At 40.6% G+C, this 27,266-nt stretch overlaps 1 protein-coding gene across 1 annotated transcript; it reads right to left on the reverse strand.

Moving 5' to 3' along the window:
- Window positions 1–363: 363 nt before the first annotated feature.
- On the reverse strand, window positions 364–27,247 carry LOC111335500 (basement membrane-specific heparan sulfate proteoglycan core protein). Its single transcript, XM_088733903.1, has 10 exons — window positions 27,124–27,247; window positions 26,003–26,112; window positions 22,802–23,104; window positions 21,556–21,861; window positions 19,738–20,040; window positions 9,741–10,046; window positions 6,040–6,342; window positions 5,205–5,510; window positions 4,025–4,327; window positions 364–1,937 (listed from the first exon to the last, which is right to left on the reverse strand). The coding sequence occupies exons 2-10, from the start codon at window positions 26,067–26,069 to the stop codon at window positions 1,621–1,623; spliced, it is 2,514 nt and encodes an 837-aa protein (XP_088590029.1). The 5' UTR covers window positions 26,070–26,112; window positions 27,124–27,247; the 3' UTR covers window positions 364–1,620.
- Between the last annotated feature and the right edge of the window lie 19 nt (window positions 27,248–27,266).

A 27,266-nucleotide genomic window follows, 5' to 3' on the forward strand; every position in this document is an offset into this window, starting at 1 on the left:
AGCATATTACTCCCATGCGAATACTACTCAGTCGATTGATCGCCAAAACTGTTCAGCTAAGCCTTTTGGGCCGGGAGGGAAATAGTTATTTTTACAGTTTTTTAAAAGCAGGGTTAATAAGCTAGTGCAGTTTCCGAATTATATCACGATTTTACATGCATGTATGTACAAAGGCAGGAATTATTTGTTACGTACCTCTGTCTGGTGAAGATCCCTACAAAATTTTTCGAGATGAAAATCCTCCAATATACTAAGTAACGACAAATAATCTGTTTACGTCGGGAAACTTTCTTCATATCGAAACATTCCTTGATTTAGTATACCTTCGAAAAGCAATGCCATGATTGTTTAAACGTACGACGCTGAAACTTATGAGCTCTTTATTAATAAAGTTAGCAATTACAAATACTTAACTATGAGGCCTCGCTGGGGGTCACGATCTCGTTTTTGAGCCATTCCTTAATTCACGCGAGTCCATTAAGATTACTGATCGCTCCACGTGCACCTCTGCCAATGTCATCTATTGCACGACTTTCACTTATTGCAAAAAGATATACATCGGCGAAACAGGAACACGATTAGGTGACCGATTCCGAGTTAACACCTTCGCGACTTAGAATGAAATGACACGGACACGTCAAAACCAGTCGCTAAAGTCTTTAATCTACCTTGTCATTGTAAAAAGCATTTCAGGCAGTCTGCGGTCATTCCTTACATCTAGGTAGCTCGGAAAGCCGCAAAACTCTTGAAAAAAAGTTTATCCGTTCAAATCGGCACTCTTAATCATTCATTCTACTAATTTATCATTTTGTTTTTCTCATCACCATGTTCCCACCAACAGCGTTGCTTCACTTTCTGCATAGAAACACACACACACAACCCACAATTTCTCCATTCTCTCTGACTAAGGGCTAACGATCGAAACATCAGCTTTTTAACTCTTTACGGTAGCCAATTTACAATTTCAACTTAGTTCAAATTACAGTGTTACCTCCACCGAGGCAGCATCACAGTTTCTCTAGAAACTTACTCTCTCTATTTTCACCGTCTGCGACATCATGTGATACAAACCAGTAGTTGTTGCTCTGGCCTACCGGTCCTCTAACTAGTTTCTTAGTACATTGCCCCTAAGTCAAGGTTTTGAATAAAACATGGCATTTAAAATAATCTGGGAAAGACATCTGTCGTTCTCCCGATATATTGGTAAAATCTGAGGCGGACGGGAAACAGTGACATTGCCGATTGTCGGGAATTTTCCAATCAACCTCAATATGTGGATAGCCGGATACTTTTTCAGGTTCCTTAAAAGCTAATTAGGACCCTTTAGACAGCTGAGTGGAGTAGGAAACTGTGAGAGAAAAAACTCTCTCCCAAAGTCAGCAAAATGCCCCTGCCAACTCCATGCTTACCAGCATGCTACATGTACATCTAACCGAGCAGACATTACGGCTTTTCTTTGAAAGAGAAAAGTTAGCCGTCAAAACATAAAGCTTTGATAAAACTCTAGATAGCAGAATATAATTCTGTGTTAATTCTCAACTATAGCAATGGCTTCACGCGGACTACACAGTTCACTAGCTTAATAAGAATGCTACGTAATGCTGCATTATAAAAAATAGTTCACAGATTACCATCCACACGTATATTGGCAATCTTATAATCCTGTTTGCTGAAAGCCGTCAGCACACATTTATATTCACCGCTATCTTGAGTTTGAGCATTAGTGATAGTAAGCACTGCCTTTACCATGTTTTCAGTTTTATCTATAACATGTACAACTTTGCTGTCTGGAACAGTTTGGTCACCAGAGTTACTTCGCTTTTTCCAAAGCAGTTTGCTGACTGACCAACCAACAGTTTGACATGTGACTTTTCCAGTTTGACCTTGTTCTACAACAATTGGTCTTGGTGGATCAAGTGTGATATCTGGCAGTTTTCCTGTAAGACAACACAGCACTTTTAAATGACATGTTCATCAACATCGTCAAAACTGTACCCTCAAGTGACCTTTTTAGTTAAAAGTGTTGTTTACTATAGAGTTCATTTAAGTAAAATACTTTTATTCAGGGAGAACTCTGGAAAATCGCAGAGCATTTTAATCTTAGAAACCTCATGAATTTCATGCAATCTCACCGAAAAATTAACCCTTTTACCCCAAAGATCTAATATCGACTCACCAAACTGTCTACGAAACATTTCTTAAAAGAGGTTTTAGGAATTTGGTGTGAAGTCAAACAGAAATAACAATTGAGCTAACCGCCGCCAGGTTAGCTCAATGGATAGAGCGCTGGAATGTTGTGCGGGAGGTCGAGGGTTCGAGCCTCGGCCGGACCAACACTCAGGGTCTTAAAATAATTGAGAAGAATTTGCTGCCTTTCTATAACATCAAGAAATGGTTAGATATTCTACTCTTCTCGGATAGGGACGAATAAATGGAGGTCCCGTCTCCTGCAGGGTTGGGGTAGGAAACGTTAATTTCCCACACACGAGATTACTGTGTGATGGATGTCCTCCCCTGGGGTAAGATGGGTGGGTTTATTGGACCCGCAGCAATCGGCGCAAGCTGTTGCGGTGTCCCCGCCGGTTGGTGAAGCTAAATAAATCTAAAACCTACCTAATCTTATTTCCTTTTGACACCTTTATCCTTAAACTTGAAAAATGTTTTGTGAGGAAAGAGAAACTCCTGTATGGCCATTCCATAAATTGAATAGGTTATTAATTATTATTATTATTATTATTATTACTATTATTATTATTAGAAAAAACCAGGAAAGATTTATTACTCGACGTTTCGGGGTCATCGTGACTCCATTATCAAGAGACTAGTTTAAAAACATGCAAATAAGGAAAGGTACAAGAATAGCATAAATTAGACTGAACGGCTTAAACAAACACCTTGGCGCGGATGGAATCCGTTTGCACGTTCAGTGTTGGCTTACGCATGCGAATATACAACATTTCATTAACAAGGCAATCAAATTTGCCGTTACATTTCGTGATGACGTTGAATTGCTCGATCAAGCGTTCAGGCATTTCACTATTGTGCTGGAGGTGGTAGTGTTTGTAGATAGAAGATGATTTCCTTGTGTGCCCTTCTACGCGCTCGTGTAAGTGACCACGAGTATAGCCCACATGGTCACTTACACGTGGTCACTTACACGAGCGCGTAGAAGGGCACACAAGGAAATCATCTTCTATCTACAAACACTACCACCTCCAGCACAATAGTGAAATGCCTGAACGCTTGATCGAGCAATTCAACGTCATCACGAAATGTAACGGCAAATTTGATTGCCTTGTTAATGAAATGTTGTATATTCGCATGCGTAAGCCAACACTGAACGTGCAAACGGATTCCATCCGCGCCAAGGTGTTTGTTTAAGCCGTTCAGTCTAATTTATGCTATTCTTGTACCTTTCCTTATTTGCATGTTTTTAAACTAGTCTCTTGATAATGGAGTCACGATGACCCCGAAACGTCGAGTAATAAATCTTTCCTGGTTTTTTCTATGCCTTTGCTTTAGCAAATCCCTGCTGATCAATTATTATTATTATTAACTTAATATAGCGCCCTTTAACATAAAAATTATCAAAAGAGCTTTACATGAATATAAGATATATCTCTAAAACTTAATGTAAAATACACAATTGATACCCCCACCCCTTGGTAATATGTCGTTGCTGAGAATTAGTTGTCGTAAGCTAAGGTAAAAAGATCTGTCTTAAGTTTCTTCCTAAAAATACTTAATGATGTTATTTCTCGGATATTTGTTGGAAGGCTATTCCATAGTATAGGGGGAGCAGAATAAAATGAGCGGGTTCCTAATGTAGATAACATGCGCCCCTTGGGACGCTCAAAAAAAAATGACGAATTAGATCTAAGAGAATAAATGCTCATCTAAGAGAATATATGGTGAAACACAAATGAACTCTGCACTTAAGTTTCTGATGGATACTGCTAAGTTTAGAATTGCAAAAAAATACATAACATAACATGTATTGTGCATGTATTTGTGTTTCACCTACCTTGAGAAAGGAAGAGCAATCCATGAGAGCTTGGCCATTCAATGGTTTGTTGTCTATCTGTTGCTTTACAGTTATATTGTCCAGCATCCTTTACATCAAGGTTCAACAGTGTAAAAACTTGTTTGTTCAGGTGAAGTTTCTCAGGACACAAAGTCCTTTCAGTATATGTTGCAAAGTCTTTTGAGTGGAAAAGTTGAACTGTTGCATATGGATCATTCGTTGAACAGTTAATATCAATATTCATACCCAGGAATCCACTTAACACTTGGGATGGAGTATTGAGAAACTTAAAGGCCTCCACACCTACAGCAAAGTAAACATGGCCAGATGAAGCTTTAAGCCTGGTTTTCACATTGACGGGAAAATCCTTGGACAATCAGTGATTTGACTGTTCCCCCACAGTGCCAAACTTTTATGGCAAATAAAAACTAAAAATTGTAGAGATCCCAAGACTATCTGGGGTGGCCAGCAGCGACAAATTAGGAAAGTCAAGAATATTACTAGCTTCCTAGGACGTTGAAGATTTCGGCGATGACGGGCGATGACGATTCACGATACAAAAATACATTCTAAAATGATTTTCACCGTCTGCGGCATCTAAGATACAAATCAGTAGTTGTGGCTCCGGCCTACCGGTCCTTGCGCTAGTTGCTTATTATAGTACCCCTGAGTTTTGAATAAAAAATAGTGTGTAGAAAAATCTGGGAAAGACATCTGTCGATATCCCGATATATAGGAAAAATCTAAGGCGGACGGGAAACAGTGACATTGCCGATTGTCGGGAGTTTTCCAATCGACCTTATTTATCTGGATAACCAATGCTTTTTCACGTTCCTTAAAAGCTAATTAGGACCCCTTTAGACTGCCGAGTCAGTGGGGTAGGACACTGTGAGAGAAAAGGGTATAATCGTTTCCGGCTCTCAAACTCAACCGAATGCCCCTGCCAGCTCCACGCTGACCAGTATGGTACATGTATATCTAAGCAAGCGGACATTATAGCTTTCATTCAAAAGATAAGAGTCAGCAATTAAAACAAACAACTGTGATAACGCTCCAGAGAGTAATATATGATTCTATGTTCTCAAGTATAGCAATGGCTTCACGCGGACTACAAAACTTAGTGGTCAGTTAATAAGAATGCTACGTAATGCTGCTTCATAAAAAATAGTTGACAGCTTACCATCCACACGTATATTGGCAATTTTATAATCCTGTTTGTTGAAAGCCGTCAGCACACATTTATATTCACCGCTATCTTGAGTTTGAGCATTAGTGAGAGTAAGCACTGCCTTTACCATGTTTTCGGTTTTATCTATAACATGTACAACTTTGCTGTCTGGAACAGTTTGGTCACCAGAGTTACTTCGCTTTTTCCAAAGCAGTTTGCTGACTGACCAACCAACAGTTTGACATGTGACATTTCCAGTTTGACCTCGCTGTACAATAATTGGTCTTGGTGGATCAAGGATAATATCTGGCAATTTTCCTGTAAGAAAACAAAGCACTTTTAAATGACATGTTCGTCAACACCGTCAAAACTGTACACCCTATTGACTTTTTTAGTTAAACGTGTTGTTTACTTTAGAGTTCATTTAAGTAAAATGCTTTTAGTCAGTAATAACTCTTGCAAAAGACATACCATTTTAGTCTTACGAACCTCATGAATTTCATGCAATGTCACTGGAGAATTAACCCATTTACCCCAAAGATCTAATATCAGCTCACCAAACAGTCTGCTAAGCATTCCTTAAACGATACGTTTTGGGAATATGATGTGAATTCAAACAGAAATAACTTGCATAATTATATTTCCCTTGACACCTTTATTCTAAACTTGAATAAGGTTTTCTGAGGAAAGAGAAACTCCTGTATGGCCATTCCAGACATTGAACAGGTTGTATGGTGAAACACTAATGAACACTGCACTTAAGTTTCTAATGGCTACCGCTAGGTTTAAAATTGCAAAAAAATATATAATATAAGATATATTGTACATGTACTTGTGTTCCACCTACCTCGAGAAAGGAAGAGCAATCCATGCGAGCTTGGCCATTCAATGGTTTGTTGTCCTTCTGTTGCTTTACATATATATTGTCCAGCATCCTTTACATCAAGGTTTAACAGTGTAAAAACTTGTTTGTTCAGGTGAAGTTTCTCAGGAGACAAAGTCCTTTCCGTATATGTTGCAAAGTCTTTTGAGTGGAAAAGCTGAACTGTTGCATATGGGTCATTCGTTGAACAGTTGAAATCAATGTTCATGCCTAGGAATCCACTTAACACTTGGGATGGAATATTAAGAAACTTAAAGGCCTCCATACCTACAGCAAAGTAAACATGGCCAAGCTGAAGCTTTAAGCCTGGTTTTCACATTGACGGGAAAATCTTCGGACAATCAGTGATTTGACTGTTCCCCCACAGTGCCAAACTTTTATGGCAAATAAAAACTAAAAATTGTAGATATCACCCGACTATCTAGGGTGGTCAGCGGCGACAAATTAGGAAAGTCAAGAATATTATTAGCTTCCTAGGACGTTGAAGATTTCGGCGATGACGGGCGATGACGATTCACAATACAAAAGTACATTCTAAAATGATTTTCACCGTCTGCGGCATCTAAGATACAAATCAGTACTTGTGGCTCCGGCCTACCGGTCCTTGCGCTAGTTGCTTATTATAGTACCCCTGAGTTTTGAATAAAAAATAGTGTGTAGAATTCTCTGGGAAAGACATCTGTCGATCTCCCGATATATATAGGAGAAATCTAAGGCGGGCGGAAAACAGTGACATTGCCGATTGTCGGGAACTTTCCTATCGACCTTATTATGTGAATAACCAATGCTTTTTCAGGTTCCATCAAAGCTAATTAGGACCCCTTTAGACTGCCGAGTCAGTGGGGTAGGACACTGTGAGAGAAAAGGGTATAATCGTTTCCCGTCCTCAAACTCAACCGAATGCCCCTGCCAGCTCCACGCTGACCAGTATGGTACATGTATATCTAAGCAAGCGGACATTATAGCTTTCATTCAAAAGATAAAAGTCAGCAATTAAAACAAAACACTGTGATAACGCTCCAGAGAGTAGAATATGATTCTATGTACTCAACTATAGCAATGGCTTCACGCGGACTACAAAACTTAGTGGTCAGTTAATAAGAATGCTACGTAATGCTGCTTTGTAAAATAATTCACAGCTTACCATCCACACGTATATTGGCAATTTTATAATCCTGTTTGTTGAAAGCCGTCAGCACACATTTATATTCACCGCTATCTTGAGTTTGAGCATTAGTGAGAGTAAGCACTGCCTTTACCATGTTTTCAGTTTTATCTATAACATGTACAACTTTGCTGTCTGGAACAGTTTGGTCACCAGAGTTACTTCGCTTTTTCCAAAGCAGTTTGCTGACTGACCAGCCAACAGTTTTCTACACACTATTTTTTATTCAAAACTCAGGGGTACTATAATAAGCAACTAGCGCAAGGACCGGTAGGCCGGAGCCACAACTACTGATTTGTATCTTAGATGCCGCAGACGGTGAAAATCATTTTAGAATGTATTTTTGTATCGTGAATCGTGATCGCCCGTCATCGCCGACACACTATTTTTTATTCAAAACTCAGGGGTACTATAATAAGCAACTAGCGCAAGGACCGGTAGGCCGGAGCCACAACTACTGATTTGTATCTTAGATGCCGCAGACGGTGAAAATCATTTTAGAATGTATTTTTGTATCGTGAATGGTGATCGCCCGTCATCGCCGAAATCTGCAACGTCCTAGCAAACTAGAAATATTCCTGATTTTCCTAATTTATCGCCGCTGACCATCCCAGATAGTCTTGGGATCTCTACAATTTTTAGTTTTTATTTGCCATAAAAGTTTGGCACTGTGGGGGAACAGTCAAATCACTGATTGTTCGAAGATTTTCCCGTCAATGTGAAAACCAGGCTTAAAGCTTCAGCTTGGCAATGTTTACTTTGCTGTAGGTATGGAGGGCTTTAAGTTTCTTAATACTCCACCGCAAGTTTTCAGTGGATTCCTGGGTATGAACATTAATGTCAACTGTTCAACGAATGACCCATATACAACAGTTCAGCTTTTCCACTCAAAAGACTTTGCAACATATACGGAAAAGACTTTGTCTCCTGAGAAACTTCACCTGAACAAACAAGTTTTTACACTGTTAAACCTTGATGTAAAGGATGCTGGACAATATAAGTGTAAAGCAACAGATGGAAAACAAACCATTGAATGGCCAAGCTCTCATGGATTGCTCTTCCTTTCTCGAGGTAGGTGGAACACAAATACACGTACAATATATCTTATGAGATAGAATAAATATATGAAAATCATATATTTTGAACTGCGGTATTTGATACGTATGATGCACGATCCTCGCAGTAGATAGCGCTATTTAAGCAAGAGCGAAATTCAGACCTGAAAAAAATCAGGCCTGTACGGGACTCGAACCACTGACCTCTGCGATACTAGTGCAGCGCTCTAACCAATTGAGCTAACAAGCCAACTGAGAGCAGGCCGTTGAGTTGATTCGTAATGAACCCGTGAAAGTGATAAATGAGATAGAATAAATATATGAAAATCATATATTTTGAACTGCGGTATTTGATACGTATGATGCACGATCCTCGCAGTAGATAGCGCTATTTAAGCAAGAGCGAAATTCAGACCTGAAAAAAATCAGGCCTGTACGGGACTCGAACCACTGACCTCTGCGATACTAGTGCAGCGCTCTAACCAATTGAGCTAACAAGCCAACTGAGAGCAGGCCGTTGAGTTGTTTCGTAATGAACCCGTGAAAGTGATAAATGAGATAGAATAAATATATGAAAATCATATATTTTGAACTGCGGTATTTGATACGTATGATGCACGATCCTCGCAGTAGATAGCGCTATTTAAGCAATAGCGAAATTCAGACCTGAAAAAAAAAATCAGGCCTGTACGGGACTCGAACCACTGACCTCTGCGATACTAGTGCAGCGCTCTAACCAATTGAGCTAACAAGCCAACTGAGAGCAGGCCGTTGAGTTGATTCGTAATGAACCCGTGAAAGTGATAAATGAGATAGAATAAATATATGAAAATCATATATTTTGAACTGCGGTATTTGATACGTATGATGCACGATCCTCGCAGTAGATAGCGCTATTTAAGCAATAGCGAAATTCAGACGTAATGCTGCTTTATAAAAAATAGTTGACAGCTTACCATCCACACGTATATTGGAAAGACATCTGTCGATATCCCGATATATAGGAAAAATCTAAGGCGGGCGGGAAACTGACATTGCCGATTGTCGGGAACTTTCCAATCGACCTTATTATGTGGATAACCAATGCTTTTTCAGGTTCCATCAAAGCAAATTAGGACCCCTTTAGACTGCTGAGTGAGTGGGGTAGGACACTGTGAGAGAAAAGGGTATAATCTTTTCCGGCTCTTAAACTCAACCGAATGCCCCTGCCAGCTCCACGCTGACCAGTATGGTACATGTATATCTAAGCAAGCGGACATTATAGCTTTCATTCAAAAGATAAAAGTCAGCAATTAAAACAAAACACTGTGATAACGCTCCAGAGAGTAGAATATGATTTTATGTATTCAACCATTGCAATGGCTTCACGCGGACTACAAAACTTAGTGGTCAGTTAATAAGAATGCTACGTAATGCTGCTTTATAAAAAATAGTTGACAGCTTACCATCCACACGTATATTGGCAATTTTATAATCCTGTTTGTTGAAAGCCGTCAGCACACATTTATATTCACCGCTATCTTGAGTTTGAGCATTAGTGAGAGTAAGCACTGCCTTTACCATGTTTTCGGTTTTATCTATAACATGTACAACTTTGCTGTCTGGAACAGTTTGGTCACCAGAGTTACTTCGCTTTTTCCAAAGCAGTTTGCTGACTGACCAACCAACAGTTTGACATGTGACATTTCCAGTTTGACCTCGCTGTACAATAATTGGTCTTGGTGGATCAAGTATAATATCTGGCAGTTTTCCTGTAAGAAAACAGAGCACTTTTAAATGACATGTTCATCAACACCGTCAAAACTGTACACCCTATTGACTTTTTTTAGTTAAACGTGTTGTTTACTTTAGAGTTCATTTAGGTAAAATACTTTTAGTCAGTGATAACTCTGGCATATCACATACCATTTTAGTCTTACGAACCTCATGAATTTCATGCAATGTCACTGGAGAATTAACCCATTTACCCCAAAGATCTAATATCAGCTCACTAAACTGTCTGCTAAGCATTTCTTAAAAGATAAGTTTTGGGAATATAATGACTGTTATCATTATTATTGTTATCAATATGATTATTTATGTATATGAGCACGATCCTTCGCAGTAAAGCACTATTTGAGGAATAGTGAAAATCAGACCTGAAAAAAATTTCAGGCCTTTACGGGATTCGAACCACTGACCTCTGCGATACTAGTGCAGCGCTCTACCAATTGAGCTAACAAGCCAACTGGGAGCAGGCCATTAAATTAATTCGACATAAACCCGTAGATGATAAATCAAACAACAACAAACATATGAAACATATGTGTGAACTGCGGTTATGAGACGTATATGAGCACGATCCTTCGCAGTAAAGCACTATTTGAGCAATAGTGAAAATCAGACCTGAAAAAAAAAAAATTTCAGGCCTTTACGGGATTCGAACCACTGACCTCTGCGATACTAGTGCAGCGCTCTAGTATCGCAAATAGTGCTTTACTGCGAAGGATCGTGCTCATATACGTCTCATAACCGCAGTTCACACATATGTTTCATATGTTTGTTGTTGTTTGATTTATCATCTACGGGTTTATGTCGAATTAATTTAATGGCCTGCTCCCAGTTGGCTTGTTAGCTCAATTGGTAGAGCGCTGCACTAGTATCGCAGAGGTCAGTGGTTCGAATCCCGTAAAGGCCTGAAATTTTTTTCAGGTCTGATTTTCACTATTGCTCAAATAGTGCTTTACTGCGAAGGATCGTGCTCATATACGTCTCATAACCGCAGTTCACACATATGTTTCATATGTTTGTTGTTGTTTGATTTATCATCTACGGGTTTATGTCGAATTAATTTAATGGCCTGCTCCCAGTTGGCTTGTTAGCTCAATTGGTAGAGCGCTGCACTAGTATCGCAGAGGTCAGTGGTTCGAATCCCGTAAAGGCCTGAAATTTTTTTCAGGTCTGATTTTCACTATTGCTCAAATAGTGCTTTACTGCGAAGGATCGTGCTCATATACGTCTCATAACCGCAGTTCACACATATGTTTCATATGTTTGTTGTTGTTTAATATGATTATTTGTTATAATAATTAATAATAATAATTTTACGTAGATGGCGCCTTTTAACCTTATAGGATGATCAAAGGCGCTTTACAATGCAGGAGAATTAACATTTACAGTAAATAATTACAATAAAAATACTATTTACAATAAATAATTACAATAAATGAATGAATGAATAAAAAGTAAATAAATAAATACAAAATACTGATAAGATTGTAGTGCAAATGTAAAACGCTAGCTTAAAAAGATAAGTCTTAAGAGACTTCTTAAATAGCTCTAGCTAATCAATCGTGCGGATATGCGCAGGCAAGCTGTTCCACAGCGCAGGCGCAGAGGCAGGAAACGAGCGAGCACCTAAAGTTGTGCGCATAACCCCTTTTGGACGGTCTAAAAATATAGTATTATTATTGCGTAACGAATATCTAGACGATGATCTAATACAGATCAGGTTACCTAAATAACTAGGAGCCATGCCATGAATCGCCTTAAAAGTGTTCATCAAGATCTTGAATTGAATACGATAATTTACTGGCAGCCAATTAAGGTTGAATAGTACAGGCTTAATATGATCGAATTTCATTGTGTCCGTTATAAGCCTGGCTGCCATATTCTGTATGCGTTGTAATTTCGATAGCTGGTACTTGGGTAACCCATATAATATGCTATTGCAATAATCCAGCCTTGAAGTTACGTAAGCATGGATTAATGATTGTCTGCATTCCTTGGATAGGTATTTCGGTATACGCCCAATGTTATGAATGTAATATAAGGAGGCCTTGCATATCTGGATAATATGGCTGTTCATCCCGAGAGATTCGTCTAACGTAACGCCAAGCTTCCTAACGCCGGGAGAACGATCAATCTTCTGGTTGCCAACTTCTATGCTAGAAGAACGAAGTTTGCTTAACTGCTGACGAGTTCCGATAGCAAGAAACTCAGTCTTCATGTCGTTAAGTAGCAGCCGCCCATCAGTCATCCACTTTTGAATGTCCTTAATGCATACTTCCATAGCGCGGTGCGCGACATCCTGGGCATCATCATCTCCCGGCCTGTTACGATGTTGTGTGACACGCCATGTGCTACTTGCCGTATTTGGGCATTACCTTATTTGGTGATTTAAATAAATACACTTCTACACTCTCAATCGCTTCCTACATGTTGAAACATGGTGTCAGGAGTAAACTCCGCTTTACTTGCCTACATTTCGCTCGCGTCTGAGTGAAAAACCAGTGGAAGCTACCCGCAAATTCTGTTCCCTTCGCCTGATCGCAATTCTGAATCAGTTCGCTCCTTGCAAGCGAAAGAAGATGTCGACAGAAAGTGCCCACGAGGAGACACCCAGCGCAAGCAGTATTCAACCTTTAGCGCCGGCATATATACCACAAGCAATACCGCACAATTTTCCGCTGCCAAACGCAATGCATTGCCGTGGAGACGTCGCTGGAAACTGGGAGTTTTTCAAACATCAATGGAGCGATTACGAAATCGCCACGGGCCTCATTCACCGTGAAAATACCATTCGCCTAGCGACCTTGAGATCTGCAATGGGCCGAGAATGCCTCCAAATTTTCCTAAACCTGAACCTATCAGAAGACGACAAACAGAATATCGATAGATGTCTAGAAGCGCTAGATCAGTATTTCAAGCCCACAAGAAATGTAGTTTACGAAAGGTACGTTTTCAACACATGCATGCAAGGCAATGACGAGTCAACTCAAAGTTATGTAACAAGACTGCGAAAGTTAGCCGCATCCTGCGAATACGGAGAGCTGACTGACGATCTTATCAGGGACAGGCTAGTCATAGGACTGAAGAATAATGGTGACAAAGTACGATTATTGAGAGAAAAGAATCTGGATCTTAAAAAAGCCATCCAAATGTGCACTACGAGCGAAGTAGCCGCGCAGCAAATGAAGAAAATTCAGAACACAGAGGACAAAGCCGAGGAGGTTAAGAAGCTTGTTGAAAGAAAGAAGGTTCCAAGAAGACGTCACTTCAAGAAAGCTCCAGAGAAACAGCAGAAATCCGATGATAAACCGAAGAATTCGGGCATAGAAGAACGCCCTGGTTTCAAATGCAAATATTGTGGTCGCCCAGAACGTCATGTAAAGAGAACGGAGTGTCCGGCGTCCGGAAAAACATGCAGCAACTGTAACAAAAAAGGCCACTTCGCGTCAGTGTGTCTCGCAAGGAAGAAAGTAAATCAGTTTGAAGATATTGTAACGTCAAGTGACGACGAAATGTGCCTAACCTTGGAAACTATATCGCTAGTTGATACGAAGGCCAGACAATGGTTTACAGAAATACAGTTCTTCAAATCTCCAAAAGATGACTTCACCACATCAATCACATGTCAACTGGACACTGGAGCCACATGCAATGTACTCTGCCTAGATGACCTGTCAGCCATAACCCAGCTAGGAGATCCTCCAGTTGAAAGGTCAACGGTCAAGCTCAGGCTATTTGGGGGGTCAACACTGAAGCCCATCGGGGAATGTGACTTGTATGTGAAGCACCATAGTACCAGGCAGACACTCAAGTTTCAAGTGGTTCAAGGCAAGTGTAGACCTCTGCTGTCAGCCGAAACCTGTGAGAAGTTGCAACTCATCAAGCTCAATTCTTCCCTCACCCAGACAGTGCACCAAGTTAACAGTGCAGAGAAGCCGCTGTCAGAAGAAGGCCTGTTTAGCAAGTATCAGGACGTATTCACTGGCCTGGGACACATTGGAAATGCAAAAATAGTGGTTGACAAGAATGTTACACCGGTACAGCATTCTCCTCGTCGTGTTCCGGTAGCCCTTCGAAAAGATGTGAAGAAGAAGATTGCCGAGCTTCAGGAAAAAGGGATCATTAAGAAAGCTGAGGAACCATCAGAGTGGATAAGTAGCATGGTGGTAGTAGCTAAACCGAATAAGATCCGAATCTGTCTAGATCCCAAAGATTTAAACAAGGCTATACAGCGTCCAAAGTTCCAAATGCCAACCTTAGAGGAACTTTTGCCTGATCTAAGTAAAGCTAGAGTCTTTAGCTCCTTTGACGCAAAAGATGGTTTTTACCAAGTGAGCTTAGATGAGGAAAGCAGTAAATTAACAACTTTTTGGACGCCTCTTGGAAGATACCGTTTCCTCAGAATGCCCTTTGGGATAAGTCCTGCTCCTGAAATATTTGAAAGCAAACTTCAAGAATGTCTAGCTGATCTTCATGGAGTCAAAGTGATCAGAGATGATATCCTGGTGGTAGGATACGGAGCAACAGATGCAGAAGCTCAAATTGATCATGATCGAAATGTCGCACGCCTAATGGAGCGAGCAAGACGAATAAGCCTAAAGCTTAACAAGTCCAAAGTCAAGCTGAGAAAAGCCGAGGTCAAATTTATGGGTCATGTAATCTCTAAAGAGGGACTAAAACCTGATCCAGACAAGGTCACAGCCATAAAGAACATGCCAAAGCCAACATCCACGAGTGAAGTTCAGACCCTACTTGGTTTTGTCAATTATTTGTCTAAATTCTTACCCAAACTCTCGGATGTGTCTGCACCTTTGAGAGAACTTACCATCAGTCCAGCCAAGTTTACATGGGCCAGACAACATGATAAAGCTTTCACCACCATACAGCAGCTAGTCATCCAGCACCCAGTTCTGAAATTTTACAATGAAGAAGAAGAGGCAACTATTCAGACAGATGCCAGTGACAAAGGCTTAGGAGCAGTTCTCCTACAAAATGGACAGCCCGTAGCGTTTGCATCCAGAACTCTCTCTAAGACAGAACAAAGATATGCCACCATCGAAAAAGAGTGCCTTGCAATTGTGTTTGGATGTGAGAGGTTCAATCAGTATCTGGCTCGCAGAGAGAAGATTTACATAGAAACGGATCATAAACCCCTTGAGTCCATCTTCAAGAAGTCTCTGCTCGCAGCACCGTGCCGTCTACAGAGAATGTTGTTACGACTACAGAAATACAATCTGGCAGTCAGCTACAAACCTGGGAGTCAGATGTTACTAGCAGATCACTTGTCAAGAGCAGCACAACATGAAAACACAGTGCCCGAAGATACCTTTCAAGTGTTTTCAGTGGATTTGGAGAAAAGTAACCCGATGCAAGCCTTGAAGATATCCCCTGAACGACTGGAACAGCTACAGCGCTGCACTGGACAGGATGAGTCTTTGCAAGTTCTAAAGACCACCATTCTCAGTGGCTGGCCAGCTCAGAAAGATCAAGCACCTGTTAACATCAGAGAATATTGGAACTATCGTGATGAGCTGTCAATACACAATGGAGTTCTCTTCAAGGGTTCAAGAGTAATAATTCCACGTGTCTTGCGGCCTGAAGTTATGTCCAAGATACATTCAAGTCACTTGGGCATAGAAGCCTGCCTTCGCAAAGCAAGAGACTCCGTGTTTTGGCCAAACATGACTGGAGATGTACGTGACCAAGTCTCACAGTGTTCCATCTGCAGTGAATGGCAATCCCAAAATCCAAAAGAACCAATGCAAAGTCATCAGATTCCGGACCGCCCTTGGAGTAGAGTTGCGGCGGATCAGTTCAAGCTTAATGGAAAAGATTACATAGTCCTCGTAGACTTCTATTCGGATTTTATCGAAGTGAAGATGTTGCAAGAGAACACATCAAGTGCTGTGGTTGAGTTTCTAAAAGAGCAGTTTAGCAGACATGGGATACCAGACACTTTGATCACTGACAACGGTTCCCAATTTACAAGTCAGGAATTCAGGCAGTTCGCACACAGTTGGGAAGTTGTCCATGTTTCCTCTTCGCCACACCATCACAAGTCGAATGGTAAGGTAGAAGCAGCCGTGAAAGTGACCAAGTCTTTACTAAAAAAAGCCCTTAAGGACCACAAAGACCCCTGGCTAGCACTGCTTGATCAAAGAAATACCCCTACAGAGTCAATAGGTTCAAGTCCAGTACAGAGACTTATGTCCCGACGCACAAGAACTCTACTTCCAACTGCCACTAACCTCCTGTACCCGAAAGTACCAGGAAATGTGGATCAACTACTCCGGCTAAAAAGACAGAGAGCCAAGTTCTATCATGATCGTTCCTCCCGTCCCTTACCCGAAATTGAAATAGGACAGGACGTCAGGGTGGCCCCTCTACAGAAGAACGACGTATGGAAGAGAGGTACCTGTGTTGAGAAACTCTCCGACAGGTCCTATGTAGTGAAGACGGAGGCTAACAACCACCTGGTCCGTCGAAACCGTGCTTTCCTAAAACCAGCTGAGAAACCAGCTGCGCCGACTCCCTCATCTAAGATAGTTGATCTCAGCACAAGTCAGCCTTCAAAGCACAGCTCACCGCCAGCGATGGTCCCTGGACCCAAGCCAATATCACCAGCAGTCAAGAAAACAAGGACCAGAATAATAAAACCTCCCGCTAGGCTAAGTGACTACTCAACTTAGGTCTTTGGATCTTAAAGTGCAACTTAGGCTTAGGACTGTACAGAGACATTAGTTTCAGTGAACCTTTTGAATTTTTTTTTACTTCGTTTCCTCGTTGTGTCGGGTTAAGTTCGTTTTGCATTTCTATTATTTATTTTTTGAAATTTAGTTTGTGGCCATGTTCAGCTTTGTTTGACAAAGAAAGGGAGATGTTACGATGTTGTGTGACACGCCATGTGCTACTTGCCGTATTTGGGCATTACCTTATTTGGTGATTTAAATAAATACACTTCTACACTCTCAATCGCTTCCTACATGTTGAAACACGGCCTGAAACTGAGGTAGAGGTGGGTGTCATTGGCGTAGCAGTGGGCTTGAGGAAGGTGACGTTCAATGACCTTAAAGAGGGAAGTGGTGTAAATAACGAACAACAGTGGACCCAGGCAGGAACCCTGGGGAACACCGCAGTCCAGAGAAAATTCCCTTGACATCGATCCATCAATTGCAACTCGTTGACTCCGACCAGACAGGTACGAGCGGAGCCAGTCATGCGCTTTACCCTGCAAGCCAACAACCTTGGTAAGCCGATCTAGCAAGATGAAATGATCAACCGTGTCAAACGCCGCACTAAGATCCAAAAGGATCAACAGAGACACGTGTTGCGAGTTCATTTTCAAAAGAACATCATTCATAACTTTGAGCAAGGCCGTCTCTGTGCTATGGTGTACACGATAAGACGACTGCACCTCTGGATAGATGTTATTGGTGAGCATCTGACCATGCGTCTGTATGAACACAACCTTTTCTGTAAGTTTGGAAATATATTGTAGATTACTGACTGGTCTGAAATTCTGAAAAATCGGTTCCAGTCCGATGGAGCTTCTTCAACAGGGGATGGACCAAGGCACATTTCCACTGGTCAGCAATTATACCATTCTGCAGTGAAAGATTAATGATCTTGGTTATAACAGGGAGCAGAGTGTCAATACAGGCAACAAGAAGGGGAGTTGGTATAGGATCAATCGCACACGACTTCTTGGGCGCGGTCTCAATCAATTTCCTTACTTGATGTTCAGTGAGCTGGGTGAAACTGATCATTGGCTCAATCAAAGATCCTTCGGGCTGGGGTTCAGTGTTACGAGGTTACACATCAACTGACATTTCATCGAGTTTATCCTGAATAGTGACAATTTTCCGGGTGAAAAATTCATCGAACTTATTGGCAAGAGCAGCTTTATCCTTAAAAGGTGGAAATTGAGTTTCACGACCGCCACCAAGCAATCGCTTTGTTACCGAGAATGATCTCTTCTGGTCGCCACAGTTCTCGTCGACGAGTTCTCTGTAAAACGTCCTGCGCGCCTCCGTCATAAGGTTGTTAGTTTTATTTCTCAAGTCCTTATAACTCCGTAAATCAGAAAGGAGGCTAGTGCGCCGCCATATTCTCTCTGCCTTACGCCTCTCCTTTTTCACTACCTTAATATCGTTGTTAAACCAAGGAACCAGAGGACGCACTGGTATAGATCTGGTAACAAGTGGAGCATGACGGTCTAATGCAGACGCAAGAGCGGTGTTATAACAGTGCACCAGATCGTTGAGATCGTCTGGAGTGTAACTACACAAATCTAAAGCAGCAAGCTCATTAGGCAGTGCAGCAGTGTCGATATTCTTAATCTTTCTGAACGTTTTCGTCTTCCTGGTGATTATTGGCTTGTCGAGATTGAGCAGACAAGTAACAGACCAGTGATCAGATCTATGACAATCTCTAACAGGTGGATCCTTGACCAGGGCGCCGCATTGCCGTGTGATAATTAGATCTAATGTGTGCCCCGACTCGTGAGTTGGCGTAGTAACATGCTGCAGCTGATCCATCACTTCGAGTAGATCAAGAAATCTCGTGCAAACAGGATCCCCGACAACATCTACGTGAATATTAAAGTCGCCCATTATCAGCAACGGCTCTGAGGAAAGAATGATTGACTCAACAGTCACAGGACGAGAAGAAGAATACTGCAGGCGATACATAACAATGACGCGGACTTTCCGAGAGCCCCGACCAAGAATTATCCACTCAGAGAACTCGAATGACTTTTTCTCGCCGGCCGCGATTTTCGTCACGCTAATACTGTCACGGCACAATAAGGCTGTACAATCCCCGGAGCTTCCAGATCTCGCGTGATCATATAACACGAAGCCTGACGGAGTCACCTCCGCTCTATGAGCTGAGTCCCTTTCGGTGAACCAGGTTTCAGTAATTGCGAAAATATCCGCACCACACGATTTGACATAGCACAGAAAGTGCGCAATATTGTTTGAAGTCAAACAGAAATAACCTGCATAATTCTATTTCCTTTTGACACCTTTATCCTCAAACTGGAAAAAGTTTTCTGAGGAAAGAGAAACTCTTGTATAGCCATTCCAGACATTGAAAAGGTTATAGGATGAAACACTAATGAATACTGCACTTAAGTTTGTAATGGATACTGCTAGATTTAGAATTGCAAAATAATACATAACATAAGATATGTTAAACAACAACAAACATATGAAACATATGTATGAACTGCGGTTATGAAAGGTATATGTGCACGATCCTTCGCAGTAAAGCACTATTTGAGCAATAGTGAAAATCAGACCTGAAAAAAATTTCAGGCCTGTACGGGATTCGAACCACTGACCTCTGCGATACTAGTGCAGCGCTCTACCAATTGAGCTAACAAGCCAACTGGGAGCAGGCCATCAAATTAATTCAGAAAAGTTAAATTAATTCAGAAAAGTTAAATTAATTCAGGCCATCAAATTAATTTGATGGCCTGCTCCCAGTTGGCTTGTTAGCTCAATTGGTAGAGCGCTGCACTAGTATCGCAGAGGTCAGTGGTTCGAGTCCCGTACAGGCCTGAAATTTTTTTCAGGTCTGATTTTCACTATTGCTCAAATAGTGCTTTACTGCGAAGGATCGTGCACATATACATAAGATATGTTGTACATGTATTTGTGTTCCACCTACCTCGAGAAAGGAAGAGCAATCCATGAGAGCTTGGCCATTCAATGGTTTGTTGTCCATTTGTTGCTTGACAGTTATATTGTCCAGCATCCTTTACATCAAGGTTTAACAGTGTAAAAACTTGTTTGTTTAGGTGAAGTTTCTCAGGAGACAAAGTCCTTTCAGTATATGTTGCAAAGTCTTTTGAGTGGAAAAGCTGAACTGTTGCATATGGGTCATTCGTTGAACAGTTGAAATCAATGTTCATGCCTAGGAATCCACTTAACACTTGGGATGGAGTATTGAGAAACTTAAAGGCCTCCACACCTACAGCAAAGTAAACATTGCCAAGATGAAGCTTTAAGCCTGGTTTTCACATGACGGGAAAATCCCAGACAATCAGTGATTTGACTGTTCCCCCACAGTGCCAGACTTTTCTGGCAAATGAAAACTCAAGATTGTACAGATCCCCAACTGTCTGGGGATGTTCAGCGACAAATTGGGAAAATCAGGAATGTTTCTATTTTCCCAGCACGTCCCAGACTTATGCGATGAAGGGCGATTATTCGAGATATATTGGGTAGTCTCTCATATACTGGGTTCTGAAATATCTAATAATTAACATATAGATGTAGCAGAAGGGTAAAGTGAGTGGGTACAGAGAACTAGTGGAATAGTGGATACAGAGGACCAGTGGTACAGTGGAAAAGTAAGAAGAGAGGATCAGTGAACAGTGGGCACAGGGGACCAGAGGAACAGTGGCCACAGCGGACCAGTGGCACAATGGGTACAGAGGACCAGTGGAACAGTGGGTACAGAGGACCAGAGGAACGGTGGGCTCAGAGGACCAGTGGCCACAGAGGAACAGTGGGTTCAGAGGACAAGTGGGCACAGAGGAACAGTGGGCAGAGAGGACCCGAGAAACAGTGGGAACAAAGGAACAGTAAGTACAGAGGACCAGAGGAACAGTGGACACTGAGGAACAGTGGACACTGAGGATCAGAGGAACAGTGGGTACAGAGGACCAGAGGAACAGTGGGAAAAGAGGACCAGTGGGTACAGTAGACCAGAGGAACAGTCTGAACCTCTGTACCCACTGTTCCTCTGGTCTTCTGTGCCCACTGTTCCTCTGGTCCTATTTTCCCACTGTTCCTCTGGTCCTCTGTGCCCACTGGTCCTCTCTACCCACTGTTCCACCGGTCCTCTGTGCCTACTGTTCCTCTGATCCTCTCTCTCCACTGTTCCACTGGTCCTTGTACTCATTGTGCCACTGGTCCACTGTGCCCATTGTTCCTCCGGCTCCAGCTTACCAGTCCTACTGCTAGTTGCTTATTAGAGTACCCCTGACTTTTGAATGAAAAATAGCGTGTGGAATAATCTGGGAAAGACATCTGTTGTTCTCCCGATATATAGGCAAAATCTGAGACAGGTGGGAAACAGTAACATTGCCTATTGTCGGGAATTTTCCAATCGACATTACTATGTGGATAACGAATATTTTTTCAGGTTCCTTAAAAGCTAACCAGGAGCCCTTTAGACCGCTGAGTGGAGTAGGACACTGTGATAGAAAAGGGTGTAATCTTTCTCTCAAACTCAACCAAATGCCCCTGCCAGCACCATGCTGACCAGCATGCTACATGTACATTTATCCAAGTAGACATTACAACCTTCATTAAAAAGAGAAAAGTTAACCATTTAAACATAAAACTTTGATAACGCTCTAGAGAGTAGAATATGATTCTGTGTACTCAACTATAGTAATGGCTTCACGCGGAATACAAAGTTAGTGGCTTAATAAGAATGCTACGTAATGCTGCTTTATAAAAATAGTTCACAGCTTACCATCCACACGTATATTGGCAATCTTATAATCCTGTTTGTTGAAAGCCGACAGCACACATTTATATTCACCGCTATCTTGAGTTTGAGCATTAGTGATGGTAAGGACTGCTTTTACCATGTTTTCAGTTTTATCTATAACATGTACAACGTTGCTGTCTGGAACAGTTTGGTCACCAGAGTTACTTCGCTTTTTCCAAAGCAGTTTGCTGACTGACCAACCAACAGTTTGACATGTGACATTTCCAGTTTGACCTTGCTGTACAGTGATTGGTCTTGGTGGATCAAATATAATATCTGGCAGTTTTCCTGTAAGAAAACACAGCACTTTTAAATGACATGTTCATCAACATTGTCAAAACTGTCTACCCCAGTGACCTTTTCAGTTAAATGTGTTGTTTACTATAAACTTCATTTATGAGATACAATGAATATATGAAGTTCATATATTTTGAACTGCGGTATTAGATACGTATGATGCACGATCCTCGCAGTAGACAGCGCTATTTATGCAATAGCGAAAATCAGACCTGAAAAAAATCAGGCCTGTACGGTGCATCATACGTATCTAATACCGCAGTTCAAAATATATGAACTTCATATATTCATTGTCTCATTTATCACTTTCACGGGTTTATTACGAATCAACTTAACGGCCTGCTCCCAGTTGGCTTGTTAGCTCAATTGGTAGAGCGCTGCACTAGTATCGCAGAGGTCAGTGGTTCGAGTCCCGTACAGGCCTGTTTTTTTTCAGTTCTGATTTTCGCTATTGCATAAACAGCGCTATCTACTGCGAGGATCGTGCATCATACGTAAACTTCATTTAGATAAAATTATTTTATTAATTGATAACTCTTACAAATCACATAGCATTTTAATCTTAGCAACCTCATGAATTTCATGCAATCTCACCGGAAAATTAGCCTGTATACACCAAAGATCTAATTTGAACTCACCAAACTGTTTGCTAAAAGCATTTCTTAAAAGATAGGTTTTGGGAATATGGAGTGAACTCAAACAGAAATAGCATGTAATACATAATGTTATATCCTTTTGACACCTTTTTCCTTAAACTCGATAAAGGTTTTCTGGGGAAAGAGAAACTCCTGTATGGCCATTAAAGAAATTGAAAAGGATGATTTACGATGAAACACTAATGAACTCTGCACTTAAGTTTCTAATATACTGCCGGCTAGGTTTAGAATTGCAAAATAATACATAACATAAGATGTATTTGTGTTCCACCTACCTTGAGAAAGGAAGAGGAATCCATGAGAGCTTGGCCATTCAATGGTTTGTTGTCCATCTGTTGCTTTACACTTATATTGTCCAGCATCCTTTACATCAAGGTTTAACAGTGTAAAAACTTGTTTGTTTAGGTGAAGTTTCTCAGGAGACAAAGTCCTTTCAGTATATGTTGCAAAGTCTTTTGAGTGGAAAAGCTGAACTGTTGCATATGGGTCATTCGTTGAACAGTTGACATCAATGTTCATACCTATGAATCCACTTAACACTTGGGATGGAGGATTGAGAAACTTTAAGGCCTCCACACCTACAGCAAAGTAAACATTGCCAAGATGAAGCTTTAAGCCTGGTTTTCACATGACGGGAAAATCCCGGGACAATCAGGGATTTGACTGTTTCCCCACGGTGCCAGGCCTTTTTGAGAAATGAAAACTCAAAATTTTAGAGATTTCCCGACTGTCTGGGATGGTCAGCGACAAATTGGGAAAATCAGGAATGTTTCTATTTTCCTAGCACGTGCCAGATTTCTGCGATGACGGGCGATTATTCAAGATATATAAAAACCTCTATTTTCACCGTTTGGGACGTGTAAGGTACAAATCAGTAGTTGTAACTCTAGCGTGCTGGTCCTTTAGCCACTTGCTAAGTACAATACCCAAGCGTATTGAATAAAATGGCGTGTAAAATAATCTGGGAAAGACATATGTCGATCTCCCGATATATTGGTAAAATCTAAAGCAGGCGGGAAACAGTGACATTGCCGATTGTCGGGAATTTTCCAATCGACCTCAATATGTGGATAACCGATACTTTTTCAGGTTCCTTAAAAGCTAATTAGGAACCCTTTAGACTGCTGAGTTGAGTAGGACACTGTGAGAGAAAAGGGAGTAATCTTACTCTCAAAGTCAGCCAAATGCCCCTGCCAGCTCCATGCTGACCTGCATGCTACATGTACATTTAACCAAACAGACATTACAACTTTCATTAAAAAGAAAAACGTTAGCCATTAAAACATAAAATTTTGATAGCACTCTAGATAGTAGAATATGATTCTGCGTACTCAACTATAGCAATGACGTTTAATAAAGGGTTCAACAGTGGAACCTTATTCCGTTTTTGGCGTGGACAGGTGAAAACGCTCAGTTCTTGTCTACAAATAATGTAGACAACACAAATAGATTTGCAAGCCAACAAAAATACCAAACTAATCAAACTGTGTGATGTATGCAGAGGTTACTAATGGTAGATTTAGGGAGTGATTTCTAAAGAAATACTCTTACAATGTCAAGGAAATAAAATGACATCCTAAGGTGGCTTGTACTAGATTCCTCGCGCGGGGAACAGGACACTCTTGCTTCACGCGTGAGAGAAACTTGCGAAAGAAGCGCGAGATCAGTTAAAAGACGAAAATTCAAAACAAAGATGGCGGCGGAAAGCTATTTTCTACTTTTGAAATAAGTTTACCTAACAGCGTGTATTTGATGTGTTGAACGGCCATTGTGTATGCAGGAGACAGAAACGAAGATAAAGAAGAAGAATCTCGGAGACATAAAGGTTGCTTCGTATCTAAACGAAACATCCAACCGATATGCAATCTTGCGACGGCGAAAAAAGAACTAAAAAAGGGAAGGATAATCTGCCTGAAGTGCAAGAAGACTGTGAAACTTAAAGGGAAATGAAATATTATAGCCAGAACTTGTGAGTAGGTCTTTGACGGCTATTGAATTATTTTCCTAGCAATAAACGTCTGTAAACATCAGATCGTAGGTGCTCGCGCGAACACACGCGATAGTCAGCGGTAGCTATAACAGATCATGAGCACATGTCCATCTTATAGAATCCAGATTTTAAAATGCGCCAGAATGCGCGTGGGAATTGCTAAACTCACGAAAGCTATTGCATGAAAACAAGTCCAGTGACCCCTTCTTTTTATTTTTCCAATATGATAATAACGTTGAAAGGAATCGTCAGAAAAAAAACCTAGAAAATTATAGGAACGACATTTGCGATGCGTGAAAATTGCCTTTTTCTAGATTTTCTGAAATTCCGCTCCGTATAATTTTTTTAAATCTTTGTGCATTTTCTTTTTCAAGTGACGAAAGCAATCACTAAGAAAATTCATGGGGTCACTGAGTTAGTTTTCAAATTATTTGAGCCATAAGCTAAAAAATACGTTTGAAGAATCCTTTGAAAGCGTTGCCATGGAAACTGCTAGTGACGAAATGACTCCTGTTTTTGGATAACCAATGATTATATAATTCAACCCAGTAGAAGTGTCCAATTGGCTTCGGTCAGTCTTTTTGTTGTATTCTTCAAAGTGACAAGCCATCAAAAAGATGAAAACTAGTACCAGCCACCTTAAAAGTCTTGTGTTTGAAGAAGAGAAGAGCAGTAACTTAAAAATGATGTTTCCTGTGAGAAGTCTCGGCGACGTAGACGTAAGCTGATATTAAGCTTATTATATTTCGTCCGGGGCAAAATGTTGAAATCCAGACCACAAAACATTAACGCAATTGAAGTTATTTTTCACTGCCCAATAGATTTTTACTTGAATGAAAATGTTCCACTTTGGTTTAAAGTTAACCTGCCGGTACGGTGAGTTTTCGCGTGCTTTAATTCTGAGATTAACTCAGTGTGCTATTATTAAATGATCACTTGATTAATCTTACTGTGCTTAAAGTTATGGATTGACCTCTACAGTTTCTTGTTGATGACGCCAACAAGCCGCCAGAAGATGTTACGTAGATGGGTCATACAACACACTTTCTTCATCTTCCCAAGTTAAAAGTGAAAATAAGTTTTCTACAACATACTAATATCAATTGCTCTAGGTGACTTGATGACTACGACTTATTTCGTAACCGGTGTCAATGGGTTTATGCTCGACGTGTGATTATGTCAGAAATTAATGTGACCCGGGAATTTTACGGAAAAGCGAGCATGATTCGTCAATTTATAAACCAGCATGAGGCGTGGTTTGCCTCCTAAAATGTACGTGATTGTGAATTTTTGCTTTCATTTCGTATGGACCTCAAGATTTCCCTGAAACCACAGGTAGAGAGATTGGATGATTTCCCTTTAATATCTATACGTGACGTTCGTTAGAGTAACAATCTTTGGAGTAAGTTTACATGATATTACAATTTTCTTCACGATACTGCAATTTTATGCTCAAAGTTATAAAAGTTAGAAATATTGTACATACCAGGACGAGATGGCAAGAGAAAAGTAAACATGGAAATAAAGCAAACAACTAAAAAGTTGCACTCCATTTTCAAACAGCTCGACGGGTGCTAAAAAGTTCCTCTCCTTTTCCTAGAAACGGTAATATCAAAGAAAATTATGCAATAATAACTCTAAGAAAAATTCTTTTTTCTTTGAGATTTTCACACACAGCAACAAATATTGTCAACTTGATTTATTTCTCCAACCGGTTTCGTTTGACTACACAGATCTCGTCAGGGAGTTTGAACAAGATAGTTTAAGGAACTCATTTTATACCTTATTTACAGAGTACACCTCACGTTCCAACAGGATGTGACTGAAATCCTGCCTGACCCTGAGTTTGTAATTCACTTTGCCTCAAAACGATAAAGACGTGCGTGTTGTCTAAGGATTACGGTAGTCAGCCAACTGATGAAAGACGGCCAAAACGGTCGACATAAGAACAAAAGATCCGAGGGAAGATTTACAAGTTTATTACACAGCAATAGATGCAACGGTACAAAAAAACGGGAACGAGTGACACTAAACAATAAATAAGAAAACAAAGCTCCAATGAGCTAAATGATGTAACAAGATTAAAATGGATTAGGAGAAAGTACTTAACACTAAAAGATAACCTACAGACAGAAATAATTCAGTAAAAGAAAGGAAACAAACAAAGTACTTGAAAACAGGAAATTGTGTGACAGAAACTATCAAAAATAGTGATAGCTACACGAGGCATGAATTCAACAAAGACTACGAGCTAGGCTTAATATTACAACTTGAGCTAATACAGTATAAAACAGTGAAAGGGGAAAATGAAATTACCAGTGTAATGAACCCATAATTTGGTACTGAAAACACAGCAACGTTGAATTGGAAGCAGATAAGCAAAATATTACAGCTGCTAATACGAAAACAATTCCAGTTTATATAGCAGAGAAATTACTTGCTGTGTGACAAAGGTCAGAGTAAATAAATAAAATACAGTAGTAAGATAAAAGGAATATGTGGCTAAACTAAGCAAATTCTAACCCGAAAATCACTACAAAAATACAAATGGAAACAAATACATGCTAAGCTTAGGGCTCAAAACAAACATAAAATACTGAAACATACCAAAAGCTAGTATAGCTCGGAATCCGCTTTAAGGGCACTCTCTGGAAGGCAACAAATCAACTGAACTTACTGAGCAAACGGTTGTAACTTATAGTAAGATACAGGAAAAGGGGAAAATAACTCAAAACCAAATATGAGCTAGG

Source organism: Stylophora pistillata, chromosome 9, assembly GCF_964205215.1.
Source record: "Stylophora pistillata chromosome 9, jaStyPist1.2, whole genome shotgun sequence".
In the NCBI taxonomy this organism is placed as follows: domain Eukaryota; kingdom Metazoa; phylum Cnidaria; class Anthozoa; order Scleractinia; family Pocilloporidae; genus Stylophora; species Stylophora pistillata.

Excerpts from the sequence above, each read along its gene's own strand:
- LOC111335500 (XM_088733903.1), bottom strand. The coding sequence starts at position 26,069 with ATGGAGTGCAACTTTTTAGTTGTTTGCTTTATTTCCATGTTTACTTTT. Across the intron at positions 23,105-26,002 it reads TCTCTTGCCATCTCGTCCTG|GTGTGGAGGCCTTAAAGTTT; the intron begins GTATGTACAATA and ends ACTTTGCTGTAG. Across the intron at positions 20,041-21,555 it reads TGCCAATATACGTGTGGATG|GTGTGGAGGCCTTTAAGTTT; the intron begins GTAAGCTGTGAA and ends ACTTTGCTGTAG.